General features: G+C 37.9%; 1 protein-coding gene across 1 annotated transcript; it reads right to left on the minus strand.

Annotated features, from left to right (window-relative positions):
- Nucleotides 1-14012: 14012 nt before the first annotated feature.
- On the minus strand, nt 14013-19589 carry LOC116127882 (leucine-rich repeat extensin-like protein 4). Its single transcript, XM_031413540.1, is given in 18 exon segments — nt 14013-14270; nt 14272-14394; nt 14396-14471; nt 14474-14684; nt 14687-14931; nt 14934-14986; nt 14988-15068; nt 15070-15118; nt 15121-15201; nt 15204-15268; nt 15270-15338; nt 15340-15469; nt 15472-15579; nt 15582-15647; nt 15650-15780; nt 15782-15876; nt 15878-15909; nt 19448-19589. Coding segments are annotated over 18 exon segments (1938 nt in total). The 3' UTR covers nt 14013-14089.
- Nucleotides 19590-20095: the final 506 nt, after the last annotated feature.

The raw sequence follows: 20095 nt of genomic DNA on the forward strand, positions 1-20095 counted from the left end.
AGCAAAAAACAATTGGAGTCTCTCACACAAATGAAAAGGAATCGGTCCTTTTATACACAAAAAATATTTGGATGTTACTCTCCCAAGAATTAATATAGTAACAGTCAGATTACTCCAATTTATTAATATTATAACAGTTGAAATTGTCAATCTCATAATAGCCACCCATGAAACTGCCACTCACCTATTAAAGCTAAAAAAACTGTCATTATATTAATTGCATAACAGCCATTTTTAAATTAAAAATTGAAACTGTTATTGCTTTAATTGCATAACAGTCCAAAAAACAATTAACACTTGGTATTTTGAAATACCATAATAGCGGCAGCTATTATCACAATTAGTACCAGAGGAAAGACTCGAACTCAGGATCTCTTGGATACATATTGCCCAAAAGTCCTTATTGAACTGATTGGCCACCCAGTGGTAGTTTACCGCTTTAATCTTTCTTGAATGCTCTATGCAAATAACTTAATATGAAAACGAAAATTGAAACTATTTTCTTTCTTTTGTCTTCTTTGATAACCACTTTTAAGGATACTCTCCAACCAAAATGGATACATTGCTTTTTAATTAAAGACAATTTGAAATTACAATTTTTTTTTTTCCAATTGCTAGCTATTAGAGATGCCTTAAGGGTGTTATCCAATATCGCTGATATCCATACCTTATGTCAGTCGAATGCATGCTTATTATCCAAAATACTAGTTTATGTTAGTTGAATGCATGTTTAGTATCCAAAATATTAGTCTATTAAATGATACTGCTTACATATATTTTATAGGATCAAGAATCAAGATCAAACCAACTCTATCCAAATTTATGATTGCAACATTCTTTCACACCCAATCATGTGACTCTCTCGTCATGTTCAGCAGTATCCCTAACCAATCTGACTCAACCTTTGGTTAGTTTAAGGGTTTCACATAGCAAAATCAACTCACCCCTTTATTGATTTGGCAAGCTCACAAGAGTTATGAGAACTTGGGTTTACTCTTTTTTATCACTTGTTACAGTCCTGATACTAGTTCAACTATTCAAAAACTAGCTTATTATATCATATTATTTACCCACCATTAGAAGTCCAAGACCTAACCCATTTCTATCTAGGATTATGTTATGCCTAAAAAGTCAAGGTTGAAGTAAGCTTATATCAGTAAGCACCAAACAAAGTTTAGGAAGGTTTTGCATCGTCCAGGAGTTGCCACGTCACCCCAAGACAAAAAGAGTATGACTGTCACCAATTTAGCATATTCAATTTTTGTCTATGAGTGAATGAAGGCGGCACACCTGTCCAAGCCCCAGGCCATTTGAGGATATCTCATATGTTACCAGCCAATGGGACGCAAGGAAGAACTTGCACAACACTTACCCACTTGCAGATTTGTAATCATTACCTTGAATTCCTCTGCTATAAATAGAGGGTCTCCCCCTCTCATTTTCGGGATTCTGATACTGAACCCACATTCTAATTGTAATATTTATTTTTAGAGCAAAGATAACCTGCGAGAAAGAGATTGACTTGAGATTCTATGTGAATACTCAGTTATTGTACCTTTGCTCGTTGTTCGCTATATGCGACCTCTTGTAATCTCTCATATATGAAATAACAATGGATATAGGATTTGCTTTAAGCATCCGAACCACTTTAAAAACCATCTCTCATTTATTATTAAGTCTTTGCATTTGATTATCCTAATTATTCATGTGTAATTTCTAAGAGTAGCTTAGCACTTTGCACGTGCCAGTCGTTGGTGTCAAAATCAAGCATCAATAGTTTGGCGCTAGAAAGAGGGCCTGATTTAGTATTCACTCTTCATCAGGAATCTCCGATCAATCAGTTTTACTCACGATCAAATGGCTAGTGGTCTTGAAGCCAAGCGAGCTGGCACCAACAACAAGGAGATCCGTCGGGTACAAGATGATACTTCTCCTAAAGTACCTCTAATTCCGTAGGGTACTGTGGTAGATATTCCCTCGAGCTCATAGCTCAACCCAGATGTGATGAATTACCTGGAAAGGTTCAACAATACTCTCCAAATGGTCAGTCGAATGCTAGATCGTTTGGATCAGGTCGTACCGCCCAATTCTAACAAAGCAGTATCGTTGCTGAAGACACCTGTAGGTCACACTAAAGCGCCAAAACGGGCGAAAGCCCGTGCCATGCGTACTACAGTGCATAAAGATAAGGGGAAGTAGGTGGCAGATAATGGGCCAAGGGACTAACGAATAGCGATCATGAAACAGGTAGAATAGCGGTGGCTTTGTGACTTGGCGGTATGTCGCATCATGAGCCATCCCACGCCACATCGCATGGGAACCCCTACAAGAGTGCAAGGCAGGGAGTTTCCCATTATCGTCAGCATGATGGCTCCAACCATCACCGCGAGGGAAATGCCCATCATCCACAGGTCAATTCTAACCACCGTGGAGGTCGAATAGCTCCCATGGCCGTTCAATGCTTTCACATGGCTCCAGCCAGCATGTGTCAAGGTATGTCGGAGGATCCAACCGAGGCGAGGAAGAGTCCGACTTACGGTCTTTCCTCAACCCAATCGTGAAAGGTGAACCCATGTTGTAGAAAGTGATCCTCAGATAACTCCGCTTCCTCAAATTGAGGAGTTACAACGAGTTTTGGATCATATTTGAGCTTAACAAAATGAATAAGAGTAGGTCACTAAGGCGTCTCCCTTTTCTCCGGTAATGTTGACTGCTCCTCTCCCGTCGAGATTTAGAATGCCTGACTTGCCACCATTCGATAGGAATTCTAATTCGCAGGATCATCTCTATGAGTTTAACGACCTCATGGAGCTTTACCAAGTTTCCAACTTGGCAAAATGTCGTTGCTTGGCAGTGACTCTGACTACTCATACTAAGCGTTGGTTTAGATCGCTTCTGCTAGGGTCTATTAATTCATAGCAGTAGATGAGTTCGTTATTTCTGAGACACTTCCAGGCTAAGAGGAAGTTCTCAATGTCGTTGAGTTATCTGAGCAACATACGGCTGGAGAGGAATGAGTCTCTCCAGTCTATATTGATAGGTTCCACATGGAGCTGAATAAAGTGGCTAATACACCTGAAGATTCAATTCAGACTCTTATTATTGCGGAAGTTCGCCCACAAACCAACCTGTGGAGGAAGCTGCAGTCTGAGAATGATATTTCTCTCACTCACTTCAACAACCTTACTGAGAAATATCTCAGGATTAAAAATTCAGTGGCTACCTTGAACCGCCATGACCTCAGTCCTTCATCTAGTGCTCCTAGTCTGAGAGAGGAAAACTGGGGGAGGGTAGTAGAAAGCATGATTGCAAATGGGCTAATGACAATTAGCAAAAGGGAAAGAAGTAGCAATTTGAGCCCAAGAAGTCTTATGCCTAGGTCCCTCGTTGTGATCATGACAAGAATCAGTATACTCTGCTGAATGCATCGGTATCAGCTATTCTGGATAAATCAGAAGAAGCTAATCTGCTTGGAAAGCTAGTGCCCATGAATAATCCCCCTTCAGCAAGAAATATTGCCATTATCATCGAGATAATGGGCACCATATCGATAAATGTCGAGCTCTTAAGCAGGCGATTGAAGACCTCATTAAAAATGGACACTTCAAAGAGTATGTTGATGGTTTAACTCCCACTTAGGAGAAGGATCAAGGGGACCAAGGAAAGAAGCGTCGTGATCGCAAGGGCCTCCATCTTGTTGAAACTATATTTGGATGACCACACCTTGCACGGAATTCTTGAAGTGCTTAGGAGAAGTATGCTTAAGAAGCTCGGCATGACCCCGTGAGGGTGATGAGCACAACGTCGCAACCTACTAAGGTACGTAGAGAGGAGAAGATTACCTTTTCAGATAAAGATGCAGTACGATTGCATCATCCTCATGGGGATGCACTCGTTATCGCACTTGAATTAGGTCGGTGTAAAGTCTACAGGATGTTGGTGGATAATGGTAGCGCCGTAAATATCCGATTTCAGTGAGCATTCGAGGAAATGCAATTAGACGAGGCAGATCTGAAGCCTGTCTCTATCCCTCTCTATGGTTTTACAGGGATCATCTAATTCCTAAGGGAACAATTGTACTCCCTATCACTTTGGGTGAGACCCACGAAGTGACTAAGATGACATAATTTTTAGTAGTAGATTGTTCGTCCGCTTTTAATGGTATATTGGGACGACTTCTACTTCAAAACTTCAAAGCTCACCTCCATCTATCATCTCAAGATGAAATTTCTCATTCCGACAAGGTGTGGGGAAGTTAATAGGTCTTATTATGAATCTCGCAACTGTTATGTAAGAGCAGTGCAGATGACATGCAAAAAGAAAGGGAAGCCAATGGGCATTCTCGAGCAAACTATGGCGATTAGCAAGATCAAACCACGGTTAGGTCCAGTGGAAGACAGTATAGATCCTCGAGTTCAGGAGGAGTATTCACATAGTGGGCCTGTTGAGACTCTATCTGATGTATCAGTCGATTAGAGTAAGTTGACTCGTGTATTGAGAATCGAAAGTAATCTTAGCCCTCAGCTCGTTATAGATCTGACAAGCTTCCTCAGACAGAATATTGATGTTTTTGCATGGACTCATACTGACATGATCAGGATCAGCCCAAATGTAATATGTCATGCGCTCAACATCGACAATGAGATCAAGCCAGTTCGCTAGAAAAGAAGAACCATGGACCTAGAGCGTTATACTGCTCTAAAGGTTGAGATGGATAAGCTCCTCTCAATTGGGTTCATTCGGAAGGCTCATTACCCGAGTTGGGTCGTCAATGCTATTTTGGTGAGGAAACCCCACAGCAAATGATGAACTTGCGTTGATTTCACTGATCTCAGCAAAGCCTATCTGAGTGACAGTTTCACTTTGCTCAGAATCGATCAACTTGTTGATGCCACTTCCAGGCACGAGCTGTTAAGCTTTATAGATACCTACTCGGGGTATAATTAGATCCTGATGTACGCGCTTGATGAGAAACATACCTCGTTCGCTACAGATCGAGAACTATACTGTTATAAAGTCATGCCCTTTAGTATGAAAAACATTGGGGCAACCTATCAGTGTTTGGTTAACCGTATGTTTTTCGAGCAAATCGGGAAATCAATGGAAGCCTATGTTAATGACATGTGGTCAAGTTGCATGTTGCTTCAGATCATATAGCCAACCTCGCAAAGATGTTTGACATACTCCGGATATATAGAATGAAATTTAATCCTCTTAAGTGTTCATTCGGAATATCCTTAGGGAAATTCCTAGGGTATATGGTTAACCATCAGGAAATTAAAGTCAACCTTGAAAGCAAATAATTATCGGTGGGTATTTGCTTTCTTTTCTTGGTCTTCTGGGCCATGATCTTCTTCTTCGAAACGTGATCAATCGCGGACCAAGGAGCTTCCCCGCGTCGCTTAGAGGGTTGTTGCCTTTCGACACAAATCCGTATCCCCCTCACTAGGATATCGCTGGAGGTCGCTCCAACTAGTTCGATCGTATTAATCCTGGGAGATGTGAACCCCCCAGGTTTCTTCAATGTCTTCAGGCCTTTGGTGGCATAGTTGCTACATGACATGAAAAGGCTTCAGCAAAGAAAGTCTTCTTTTGTTAATAAAGACTTCGGGTTTTTTCTGCGTAAGAGATATTTACGAGTTGGGGCTTCCAAAGATGCCTCGAGGCTAAAAAAATCATATTTTCACAGGTTGGCGATAGTCACGAGCAACTTCGCGTCGCGGCTCTAGTTGGGCAATCGACCAAATACTTTAATGCAGCTGAAGTTTGTTAGCGTCGATAATCTGGTCGTTTTGTTTTTTGCAAGAAAGCAAAAAATTCATTAGCCGTATTTATTAAGGAAGAGATAAAGATAAAGGATAAGCAGTTTGGAAATTAAAAGGAAAACCTACTCGGCTCCTTAAATTTACAAACTGCATCATACTGGAAAAAGAAATACTTGGTTTCGTAAGCCCCAACGTTGCTAGTGTAACCAAATATCCCTCTTTTGATCGTAGATCATTTGGAAAGATAGTATAAATACTTATCTTTACTCTTTTTTAGATAATAAGCGTAGCCGAGTTCCACTCATGTTGGCTCGCCGAGGTTGTGTTCACCAAACGTGATATACATAGTGACAGCTATCATATACGCATTTGGCATTAACTAGAATGGTGCGACCTGAAAGTGATCAAGGATCAACGTGATGTAGCGGTGGAGGGTATCCTCACTCCACATTTGAAGATCGCTTCCGAGATCGTAGTCATTCCCTCGGGAGGGTCCTGAGTAGTGTGTGGCCTGTGTTGGAAGACGTTTACGTTGATCGCATATTGGTCTATCATTTTTTGTATCTCATCCTTTGTAATTGTTGTTCGTACCACCTGCTCGAGACCTGCTGAGATGCCCGATGGTTGCAAGCCTCCCTCTCTGACTATCCTCACCTCAAGGATGGCCATTACTCTTAGAGTCTGAAAATTTGTGACATGTAAAGGTGACTCGGTCTCCGTTTACATTACCTCGTGCAGTGACTCAGAAGAGTAAAAGAACCTTAGTTTCTCTTCCATAGCCGTCAAAACCCTAAAAATTCTTAAAGGTGAATTTCTAAAGATCTACGCCCTAGGTTTCAACTCTTAAGAGTGTTTCTTTTTAAATACTACCCGAGAATGTTCATTGTCTGAGCCTATCAAACGTTTACACCTACCATTACTGTAAAAACTAAGTTTTCTAATAGGAATGAAAAGAGAAAAGGAAAAGAATTTTCTTTACCTCTTGATTGCTGGGAATAGTGTTCTATCATATTGACGGGTGCGCATTAACCGGGAAGAAGATGAACTAATCTCTTGCGTGTAAAAACGTTGTCTTTTGTCTCTGAAAGTTTAAGTTATGTGAAAAACTTGAAATGGGCTTAAGGTTTTATAGGGAGGAAGACGACTCATGGTTTCTTTTATAAGCAACGTTTGGGCGGGACGCATTAACAGCCGTTGATCGTGATCACGCGTCATCAATCTATGCAAAGAGTAACCGTCACGCTTTATGGAGATCAATCGGCGTTTCCCTTCATTGAAATCACCAAACGTTGGCATGATTATCTCCTCCACATTAAATGCTCCCTCATCCGCATTTAATGCTTCAAAAGAGAATGTCGTTTCAGCATGGTTTGCATTTAATGCTCATGGATGACACTTATTTCGCAAAGACACGTCTGTCAGATAAAGCTTATTTTATTGATCGGAACAGCTGTCAAGCGCAATGGATAACATCTGAAAAGGTTGTTCGAATAAAACACTCTTTTCCTCATGTCAAACTTGAAGCGAAGTGATTCTCAATTTCCGACAAGGAAATGTCCTAAGCGTTTTAAGGTCGCGATGGTCAGATAGAGTTCAAAACACATTGTTATAACATTGAGCGAGATCTGTCATGGGTCGTTGAACCTTTTGGAGTAATCACCTCAGGTCGTTTGTGTAACTCTTGAAGATTCATGTCGCGACCTTTATTTAGTACATTGGTCGAATTGAGCCATCAGCCTCATGTTGTTTGTAACAACATGGATGTCATCAACTGTTTGTTCGAGCAAATACTCCTTATAATAAATCAGGTTGCGGCATAATCATGAAGTTCTCAAGATTCAATTCTTGAAACTTTAGAACTGGAGAGCTTCTGTTATGCCTAAAAAGTCAAGGCTAACGTAAGCTTACATCAGTAAGCACCAATTAGAGTTCAAGAAGGTTTTACACTGTCCAGCAGTTGCCACGTCGCCCCAAGATAGAAAGAGTATGGTTGTCACCAACTTGAGAGATTCAAATTTTGTCTATGAGTAAATAAGGGTCGCACACCTGTCCAAGCCCAAGGTAATTTGAGGATATCTCCTAAGTTATTAGCTAATGGGACGCAAGGAAGGACTTGTACGGCACCTACCCACTTGCAGATTTGTAATCATTACCTTGAATTCCTCTACTATAAATAGAGGATTCCCCCTCTCATTTTCGGGATTCTGATACTGAACCCACATTCTGATTGTAATCTTTATTTTCAGAGCAAAGATAACCTGCGAGAAAGAGATTGACTTGAGATTCTATATGAATCTCAATTATTGTACCTCTGCTCGTTGTTTGCTATATGTGACCTCCTGTAATCTCTCATATATAAAATAGCAATGGATGTAAGATTCGCTTTAAACATCCGAACCACTTTAAAAACCATCTCTCATTTATTATTTAGTCTTTGCATTCGATTATCTTAATCATTCACGTGTAATTTCTAAGAGCAGCTTAGCACTTTGCACGTGTGAGTCGTTGGTGTTAAAATCAAGCATTAACAGATTACAGCACTTGGAATCAATCTAAACAATATTTGTGAATCTTAATTGCAAAACGCACTCAAAATAAGTTTAAATTTATTTAGGAGTGATGTTATTTAAGCTTCGCTATTACAATCTCATGTTTATGACATATAAATTAGGAAGAAAATCATCAAATTCATTCGTATTCAAATAATCATGTCTATCGGTTTCAATTATCAAACAGCAAGGATTTGCAAATCATTCATGTGTTTCTTCTGACGAACGTCCCCAATAACTAATCAAATTATTAGCACACCGTATACACAACCAGAATTATCTTGTAGCAGAGGTTGGGATTATCATAGTTAAAGGTTGAGACACAAGCTTCTTCAAATCCCAGTTCATATTGAAATATTTTCTACCAATGTATTGCTCAAGAGAGTAAGATTTGCAAGCTTTACATGTTTCATCTCCAAGAATTTGCATTTATATTATCGAGTTACTTAGATGAGAATTAAACAAAGAGTAATCAACTTTTCCCCACCCAAGGTTTTCCTTAATGACACTTTCCCACCCAAAAAGTTTCAAAATACAACTTTTCCACCCAAAGTTTATATTCTGATAATATCCAAAATACACTTTACTTTCTCAGATAACATTTGGTGAGTTACTAAGAGCCAATTTAAGAGGGGTTTTGTAAAGTGGAGGCTGGTGGATCGAATGGTGATGATCGATTGAATATTCACCGTCAGAATCAGTCAAAAATTAGCTAAGAATAGGAAACCCTAGCTTTGTGGTGGCCGACAATTTGCGAGAAATAAGATGTTGGAGTGAAAAGGGTTTTGTAGAGAAGAGACCGAATGTTCAAATGGTGGTGATGGAGAGAATTTTTGTCGCCATAATCAACCTTAGGTATTGACGGAATATAAACTTTCTGTGGGAAGGTGGTATTTTGAAACTTTTTGGGTGGAAAAGTGTCATTAAGGCAAATGTTGGGTGGGAAAAGTTGTTTACTCATTAAACAAAACAGGTTTAGAAGTTAATTTTATTTAGTATGGGCTTAAAAAGATATTAAATGACCTCTGCCGTCAGTTACAAGCCCAAACTTAGTGGGAAGGTCCATGGAGCAATGACTAATTGGGCTTAAAACAAAGGCCTGGTTCTAATTGAAGTGAAAGCGTGTAATATTTTCTACTTGTACTAAATTAGAATAACAATGGTAGGCATCCTTAACCATCCAAGATCCAATTATATCCCCATGACTTAATTTCCCATTCTCCTCCCTTTGTCAGGAAAATAATTGTCACTTTGTTTACATATATAAGTTCGATAAGGATTTCGTCTTCTTTAGCATGATTTATATTGTATGATTAGCCATTGTTATTTTAGATTTATATTGGAATAATGATATCACATAAGCCTACCATATACTATTTATTTAACTAAATCAATTACAAATATCAATGATGTTGAGTGACTTCAACTTTAAGCACCAAAAGAAAAGGTTTTTACAATCCAAAGATTACTATGATGAATAATTCTATCAGTATCAAGTAACTCTAATCATAAACATCCTCTAGTCTTTGAAATTGTAAGGAATTCTAGAAACTCTTTTGCTTTACTGCAGCAATTAATTATTCCATTATATTCTGTAGTTAAAAATATTTCTTTTTAAGTTCTCATTTACGAATGAAATCATATTATAAAATATCCATTTGTACATTCATTTTTCTCATATTATGAAAATCCGCATCAACTTGTGAAAGAATTGAGTATGATATATGCGTAATTAATGAAAATTAGCAAGTAATAAATTAAACTACAAAGTAAAATAATCAAAGAAGATTTTTAAAGTAGTTTAGCGACTTCAAATCAAACCTATGTCCATTTGAAATATAACTGTTCAACAGCTCGCTCCAAGCTACTGCTTGCTGCGAGCTGATCGCGCATCCTTGCACAACATTATCTATTCAACTATTGTCAAGATTTACAATTATATTTAAGAGATATATATATGTATAATTCATTATCGATCATCCTACCAAATTTTTTGCAAATAGTTCTCAACTTAGAAACTAAATAATTTTTTTCTTACACTTTAATATTTAAACATCAATCCTTTTAATAATATGATCTCAACAAACCATATGCCTTTTTCCCAGTATGGGTTAAAAGCATAATCACAAGAAAAAAAAAATTTGAAACGTTAAAGTAAATATTAAAAATATAAAAGAGAGTATCTGACAATATCTCAGCGTTAACTAAAAATATTCCTTTTTTTCATCTCCAATCACCAGAAATATTCCAAAAAAAATACAAACACTTTGTAGTTTGTACAAAAACAAGTAAGAATCTTGTGTGCAAACACCACCAAAACAAAGGTTGCTGCCGACCGCCCATTCTGTGATTCTTCAATACATTAATTGCTTAATTATCAATTTAATGTATAATTACCTCATTAATTACTTAATTTGGCCGACCCTCTTCCTCTTACCATCCAACTAATCTTGTCTCCTTCATATATTTGAATACCATATTCCACGTGGCAATTACAAATGCATTTGTATGCTTATGTGTGTCTTCTCTTTATCATGGCAATTTGTTTTAAATAATCATCGTTTAGAAAAGAAAAGGATTTGGTGGAGAAATTTCTGTATGTAGTTTTCAATTTTTTATATTATATAGTGATGGGGTCAATTTAAGCATCTTCCTTTATGATATATATATATATTAATAAATTTGACCTAATCACAGGCTGTAGGTAGAGCCCTAATTAAATAATAGTTAAATGAATTGGGTTAATGAAAATAAGTCAACAAACTTATGTACATGATGTGAAAAGCCCTAACAGCCCATGTGGATATCATCTAAGTAGGGCCCTTTTTGTCTATATCAATATAATATATGGTGGGATGTCTTTGCATGTATCATTAATTTGAGAAAAAAGAAAAGGACAAGTAGACTAGAACCCTAAACCCTTCAAATAAAAAGGGGAACCAAAAATTAATTATAACTGTATGATCTGACCTTATAACTGCCTTAGCTAATGCAAATTTAATGGCATTCAATAAAATTTTAAAAGCTGAGAAAGTGACCCATAATGGTGTGTTGATGTATAGGCGGAATCTGGCTTTTCCATACATTGTCGAATATAAAATCCAATATTAATTATAACTCTATGATCTAACCTTATAACTGCGACTGCCTTAGGTAATGCAAATTTAATGGCATTCAATATTTGAAACTGAGAAAGTGACCCACAATTGTATTATTGACCTAAAATGTGGAATAATATATAAGTTTTTTTTTATACTCCCACCAATCATTTATATAATCTATCTTATTTTAAACCAGTGAACTTTTCACACTAATGTACATCACTCCACATTTTTATTATTAATCTCACATTTAATTGTTTTTTTGGGTAATCGGGGTGTTAGATCTTTACACGTATTTAAATTAATCTTCGAAGTCCATTAACACATCCTGCAAGCCCAAAAACCGATAAACCATAATTTTTATCGTGTAAGTGACACAATTTTTGAACCTAGAAACTCAAGAAAAAAACAAACTCCATGACTGCTAGACCAATCTGATTGTCTCAAATTTAATGTACTTAATACCTTCTCTCCACTTTATTTTCACGATTTTATATACCGTGCCCTCTCTTATGTTATGTTGAATCTTTTAGTTTGTCTAAGTAAGCCACCCTGCAGCTTTTGTGGTGAATTGAAGGAATACATTGCCGTTTTACAAGTTCTATGGTCGAAATCGAAACACGGAAAGCAGAATTTGGGTTTCGGGTGTGTATGGAACAGAAGTAATAATCAAAGTGAAGAGCTGCCTACCAGAGTTTGAATAAGACACTTTAACTAAAATGCATAATTGGTGCAAAGCGACCTCCCCTTCCTTTTTTTAGGGAAAGAAGTTGAGGTAAAAGCAATAGTATTATGGAGATGCACATGGCCCTGTAAATGCCAAGCACGATTTTGGAAGATAACTTTTTTCCCATTTTTTCGGATAGAAATCGCTTTTTAGAATGGAAACTGACTGTAAGGCTCCCATGAAAATGTTTAGTCTTTCCTCTTGAGTGAATATTTTTTGAGACAAGAGACTCGCACTTCCCATACAAGTAAGCCCAGTATAAGTTCCACTCAGTCCAAAGGAAGATTCTCAAATGGCTATTTGACAGAAACAGCAATTATGGGATGATAGTGGATTAGAAATAGATCTGATTTCATTCAAGTGTTTATTTGTAAATTTGGTGTGGACCAAATCGTATGGTTCATATAATAGTCGATCCGACGCTTTAAAATTGAATAATTTTGCCGGATTACTGAGCGTCCCCATGCCGGATGGTTAATTATTGAAAAGGGGTTCAAAAGAAAGATACAGTCCACAGACCCAACCATAGAAAAGAAAAAGAAAAAAAGCACTCGGAAGAACTTTGATTTGAAGATTCATGAAGGAAATAATCTGAGAGGGTAAAAATCAGTTGTGGGGAACTGACATGTTTTTGCAGACTTTCACAAAAAAATATTGAATTGAAGGAACAACAGTCAACAGCACCGCCAACTGCATGCATTCTCAAAATTGAAAGAGACTTAAAGCTGACTACACTTTTTGACTTTTTTGATGAAGAATAGCAGGGCAGGATCAACATTTCCAATTCCAATGAAAGACTCTGTGTGTGTATGAGCGTGAGGTATACACTAGACAGTAAACAGGTTTTGAATTCAAAAACCTAAATTAGTGAGCACATGATACCAATCCCACCAAATATTTTTAATCAAATGAAGGGGGGAATTGAATCCCCGATCGACACTTTGGGACTTGGAAGAAGACAAAACCACCAGAGGCACACCATAATAATAATACACAGTTTCCATGTATAGCTCTGGAAGTTTTGTTAGTGTCAAGACATGGAGAACAATGGATTAATTATACAGAGATCCATTATCTGAATTGACACCATATAATCATATACAAATATGGATTCACAAGTAAGAAGAAAAACTGAGATATAGAATGAGAAGAATTCTGAAATCAAATACAAGTAAAGTGTCATGATTATACTATAAAATGGAAAAGAAAGCAAAAGTATGATAGTTAAAGAAGAAGAGAAGAGATAATAACAATCAAAAACCCCAAAACCAGCCATCACGAACACCACAAAGCAATCTGTAAGCTGTGATGATAATGTTCAACCAATTCATCCCTCTATACATTTCTCTGCAACCTAAAACCTTTCTCTGCCATTTTTATTTCACAACTCAAATATTCATAACAATTCAAATAATATGGAGAGACTTTCTCCTCTACCTCTCTCTTCTTTTTCTTTTTCACCTCTTCGGGATCATTCAATTCCAATAACTGCACAAAACTATTTTTAATCTCCAATTTCAATTCTTTATTTTTCTTCCTCCACAGACGACGAGAATTGCCCAACCAGAGAGGATGATAAAGCCGACTCCGTAACTATGTTTGTGTAGTTGATGAAAGGTTAGAGGACGAAAATTCTCAAAAGAATCAATAGAAGGGTGATGGCGGCGAAGCGTATGAGACTCCAATCACTGGCGGCAATTCCCTTCATATACTGGGTGGAGGTGGCGGTGATGGAGAGTGTGGTGGTTTTTCACATGAACTGGCGGTGGCGCGATGGTGTTGGTGGTGATTGTAATGAACTGGTGGTGGAGGTGAACTGTATGTGGGTGGTGGTGTGGTGATGACTGGTGGGGTAGGTGAGCTGTAATGAACCGGTGGTGGAGGTGAAACTGTAGTGAACTGGCGGTGGGGGTGGTGAACTGTAGTGAACTGGTGGAGGTGGTGAAGCTAGACTACAGGTGGTGTGGTGGAGATGGTGATGGTGGTGCGCTTGTAATGAATTGTGTGTGGCGGCGTTGGCGATGGTGGCGGCGGGCGGTGGTGAATATTCAGCACATGGGGGTGGTGGGGTGGAGGTGGTTCTATACAAGGTTGTGGAGATGGTTGTGGCGGTGAATGGACTGGTGAGAGGTGGAGGAGGTGGAGGTGTAAGTATGGAAAAACAGGGTGGGGTTGAATGTGGTGGTGGTGCGGTTGAGTGTGGTGGGAGAGGGTGAGTGTTGTGCGGAGGTGGTGAGCTATAATATAAGGGTTGGTGGTGGTGGAGAGAATACTGGAGGTGGAGGTAATTTGGTGGAGGCTGGTGGTGGTGAACGGACACATGGGGGCAAGGTGATGGTGGCGGAGGAGGAGTGTATGAGTAAACTGGTGGAGGAGGTGGTGGTGGCGGTGAGTAAACTGGTGGTGGAGTGAGGAGGAGCGGTGGTGAATAAACTGGCGGGGTGGGTAGGTGTAAGGAGGCTGCGGGGTGGAAGGTAAACTGTGTTGGGGCGAAAGAGTGGAGTGGTGGTGGTGTTGAGTAAACTGGGGGAGGAGGTGGTGGTGTGGTGGTGGTGGGAGAGGTAAACTGGGGTGGAGTGACGAAGGTGGTGTGGTGGGTGGTGAGGAAACTGGGGGTGGAGGTGAGGGACCACAACAGGGAGAAGGAAACCGGCTTGTGGTGAAGGGGGAGGTGAGGTGGCAAGAAGGAAACAAAAGGTTTACTCTAAACGAAGAACAATCCACACGTTTAGACAAGAACGACTTACATTGCGCTGCCGACCTCTGTACCGGCCTAGACGGTAAGCATTCCTTCTATCATCAAACGACTGTAAACTCAAGCAAACCGGCGGTTCTCCGGTGAAAATTGTAAGAGAAGGTAAAGTTCTCAAATTTGGCAACTGACAATGCTTTTGGAATGCTTCCAAGCAATTTGTGGCCCCATTGAGTTGCTCAGACTCAACTTTCCTCCAATTGTGTTTGGCAAAGGACCCATAACTCATTATAACTCACTCAAAAACCGTCAATTCTTGAGCATCCCTATCTCCTGTGGCAACAAGACCTTAACCCATTATTCATAGAATTTCATTCAGTCTCGACATGTTACCAAGACTTGAAGGCACACAGCCGTGGAATTTGTTGTTGGCCGGCGATTACTGAAACTGGGGAGTTCCGAATTGTCCGGGATTCAAATCTGAAACGATTGCTGTTGATAAGATACATCTAAATCTTTGTCAAAAAGCTCCTTAGGTACAGTGCCTTCAAATTCGTTGAATCTGATCCAGAACTTGAGTTGAGGCAGCTTGAGAACTACATTTGGGAACTTACCGGCAAAACCTGTTGTTGCTAATCCAGCTCATACGGTAATTTGAGGTTTTGAAACTTGTGAGGAACAGTACCGCAAAACTTTGGAGTTGAGGTGAAACAATGCAAGATCAAAAGAAGACCTAACTCTTCAGCAAATACCAAGCGATATCACCATGGTTAAGATCAATGCCAGCAACAGTTCGGATGGTCTTATTATCAGGGCACGGGCACAGTAAACTGCAGTGTAGTTGCAGACATCAGAATCAACCCAATCTGCAGTTAAATGTAAGGATCAGAGGATAGCTTCTTTCCAATCTTGTAATGCTATATAAGCATTTTTTATTCTCGAGTTTCAAAACAAGAGAAGTGTCTACATACTCTCACTCCCCTCTGTCACCAAACTCGTCCTGTAGTAGAGAGCTGCGGTGTTTGATGTACTGCGCTTCTGCATTCAGTGAGGCCTCCATGGGTTGTATGGGCAGCTGGTCAGCAGAGCAACAACACAACTAGTGTGCTGAGAAGAAGGCAATGAGCAAGTAGAATGAAAGAAAGCGTGAAGATTGAAATGAGTCTTTCTTCTTCATCTCACATGGAGACTATCTATTCCAAAATGCCACTTTTTTGTTTTCTTAAGCTCTTGGTATTCAAATTCCGAAGCTGCGACTGCAAAACAAATGCTGGCTTGATATCTGAGGCAAACGTGGGGGAGAGGAAGGGGTTTGGTTTGAGAGGAAGGAAAGAAGGTGAGGAGAAGAGGAAGTGAGTGAGTGGTTTTTTCTAGGGATTTTGGAGATATGGTGTGTGAGAATTACTACTCAAGAGACGCTAAATCACAGCTCGGCCCACCAGATTCTCTCTCTCTTTTATTTTATGTAAATCTCTCTCTCTCGTCTTGACAAGTTGACTTTATTCCTTTAATCAAATTCTCTCTCATTAAGCCTACAAGTGGAAGTTTCGAATAACCCCTATAACCCCTAGATATATATAATACTATAATTATATACAGTATTAAATTAACTTTATTTGTTTTAATTAATCAAGTCGTTACAACTAATAATTCAAAGTTGTTAAGATGAGTCGGTGTTCTGGATCCGGCGAGGGTTGACCTGATTTTTTTGAATATGCAATTTAACCACAGATTAATATATATTAATTTCCTAAATCTGATTGGTTGACATCACGAGATCATTTATGAAAATGTATTCCAATTTCACGAGATTTTTTATACTTAGGTGGTGGACCTGTAGAGTGGACGAGGCATGCATCCACTTTAAGCCGGGTGGTGGAGTTGTTTTTTTTTGTTGTTTGTGTCTCTTGTCAAATCAATTTTTAGTTCTAGTAACCTTTTTTGTGAAATGACATATTGGCCTTATGCGTTTTCATTTCTCGGTGCACAGCGGCAGATCAACAACATCCTGTTGGCTTTTTATCCTTGGGTTCCTTTTCTTCATTTCCCAATTTTTATAAATTGATTATAATACAAGAAATGTTACTGCATTAAATAGGGTGCCACCTACCTGAAGTTCATTCATTACAATGATAATTAGGTCACATTCACCACAACAACACTCCTCAACTTATTTTTATAAGAAGTTATTTTTGTTATTAGTGTTACGTGTTTTTTTTGCTGGTATTCATTCCTGTGCAATACTAAATGAAAAAACGACAGTTTGAAATTAATTAGGCAATGGGATAATATCTTAACGTAATTAAAACATAACGTTAAATCTACAAATCTCTGAACAGCAATTAAAGACACGTAAAGTAGTGATGCATGCATGCATGTTCCAGTCCATTTCATCACCATCATAATCAACACATCACCTGCTTACTATTAGTGTATAAATACAATTTAATAGTGCCGTTTGGCGCAGGGGTTAAGTGGACCCCTAGCGTTTCCACCTCAAGTGTCCGATGTATAGAAAACGACATACCCAAGTGGCCCCACGTCCGCGTCCTACACGGCTGGATAGTCGGCGCTCAAGAGGACACACCCTTTGAGCTCTCATGAGTGCACCGCGTCCGGTCCTCGTCACAGCGTCACCGCACGCTCGCTCGCCCCACATATAGCATCATATTCATGGCTAAACATGGTTATTTGACTAATTGCCCTTTTCCTTGATCAACACAACAGACAACACATGTTTTATTTTGGACAAAATGCCCTTTCTTACTTAAACAACAGTTAACCACCGTTAACGCGCTTTCGCTTATTTGGCGATGCTTGGTGACGTCTGATGGAACTCTCCAATTTTGAAATGCTTCGTTGTGATCCGTTAGATTTATTAATATTTTTGTTCGTAAAAGCCAAGTTTTGCTTTGTTTTCTTTTTGGAATTATATATCGGGTCACCGATATAGAATGGACATGTGGCCGAAATAAACAATAATATTTTTAGCTTTGAAATCCATCACAATCATCCAATGATTAATTAGTTTCAAAAGTTTTTTTTGGGGTTTTTTTTTTAATATTAGCATCTACGCTAAATTGCTATAGATATCTCAGTAATTTCTACATATTAACAAGTAATATGGGTTTTAGAGATTTAAGTAGTAAGATGTTGAAATGGAAGTGTCTTAATTTTATTTAGTCAACTATTTCTATTCGCATATAAATTGATAAACTATTTTATAGATAAAAAATCAAGAACGATAGATGTATCATTTATAATGTTTCTCTTAAAATTTTGATGTATTTGTTCTTAATTTGTTTAACTTACTTTGAACAGGAACGAGATCTACTGTAAATTAACTAATACGAATTATCATGTCGAAAATATGTAAGAGGAAAAAAAATTGTTGTATTGAATTGTAAGTAAAATATTATTCATAAAATTTAAACTTTATTACTATTACTTTCTAGAGAGAATAATTATTTCAACACAGATGTGGAAAGATTTTTGTCCATCAAACATAATAGAGTCATAAACATCCATGGCATCATTTGAAATTAAAGCGTCAAAATCAATAACTCACAATCAACTTCTCCATATATGTTCTAATGTGTGCCACTCAATATATCGCATGAAGATAATTCTACATATTAATAAGGTTGACAAAATTACAAAAGCATCGACTACTGCGTATTTAAATCACGTTTAAATAGGACAATAATGTGCATTATCTTAATATTTTAGTGACGCATATATTGCATTAATATAAGTTCATGCAACGTTTCATTGCTATTTCACATCTATAAAACGGTGGTTTTACCTTTTCAATACCGTTCAATTTGAGACACAATTTAGTTGAATTCAACAACCATGGGTTAGTTTTAATAGTAAATAGAAAAAATATTATTATTATCTCTCAAATTCAAGTATTTTTTTTGATGATAAAGAGTAGAAGAGTGATTAAATGGTAGTTTCTCAATCGAGTATTCCAACGACCTCTAATAGAGGTGATCACTAGAAAATGCTTATTCGATCGATAAGTTTGGAAAGTACGAAGAATTAATGAGTATCATTATACTAATTTAGACACCACTTTAAAAAAAAAAATTGTCCAAATTAACATTAATTCACTAGAATAACGACTATTACGCTTCGTTTGGTTGGATTTGGGACATACTATTTTAGTATTCCAAAACAGTTAACGGTTAAAATACCCAACAAACTCACAATTTATTAACTTATTCAATTTTTAAACCCTCATAAATTGTTAATTCAATTAAAACCCCCAAATATTTTTAATGTTTTTGTTACGCCGAATCTGGCTACCCGGCCGGGTGGTGGCGATGCTGTCGATTTGAGGGTGGATTGGGGGTATTTTTTGTTAACTTTAATGTTTTTATATGGGGTGTTTTGTAAAAAAATACATAGTGGGTATGTTTACAATTTGTAATCCTACATCGTAAGGAACCATTCCATTCACTTTTTTTTTTAACCTTTATTTACAAAAACGTTTTCCCAAAAACACAAAATGTGAATCAAACGGACTCAAAAAAAAGCTTGGATAAAATGATCCGCTGTTATTTAAAAAGTAATTCTACACGCCACTTATGTTAAGATGATAGCCTAACTATGAAGATAGCGTGGATCCACATTCACGTAGGATAGTAGAGCCTGCAGCCCGTACATGTTGCCAGCCACAAACCCACTGTTATTGGCTGAGTCATGACAAGTTGTCTTCCACTTAGAACATGCCATCAACACAGTCGTCATTATTTTTTTGGTAATGACTGACGGTGCCAACGACTTTCCTGGCCCATGTCCTTGATGACCAAGAAATTTCAAACGTTTACTGCGCCGTATTTGTCCACGTGTGGAACAGCTTCTAAAGTCAAATGAATTATTCGGTGCCCCCGCGATGTACCCCCAAGTTTTGCATTACTTCAAAACAGAAATGTTTCAATTTCTTTTTAACATATGTATGTTTTTTCATTTTCTACATTTAAATATAAATAAAATTTACATAACAATACCTAATTGTTCTAGTAGTTTATAGGAGATATCGTATATATTTATACTACTTGTACTTCTATTATGTTGGTTAAATATTACAATTGTTTATATGGTTTTAAAGGATATACTAATGAATTTAAACAATTATTCAAAAAAGATTGGTTACAAATTTGACATGGTATTATGTACAAATAGATTGAAATATAATAATAAAATTAATATGATAATAACATAAAACACTCTTGTGATGAAGAAGCATAGTTAAT

Source organism: Pistacia vera, unplaced genomic scaffold, assembly GCF_008641045.1.
Source record: "Pistacia vera cultivar Batoury unplaced genomic scaffold, PisVer_v2 Contig196, whole genome shotgun sequence".
NCBI lineage: Eukaryota > Viridiplantae > Streptophyta > Magnoliopsida > Sapindales > Anacardiaceae > Pistacia > Pistacia vera.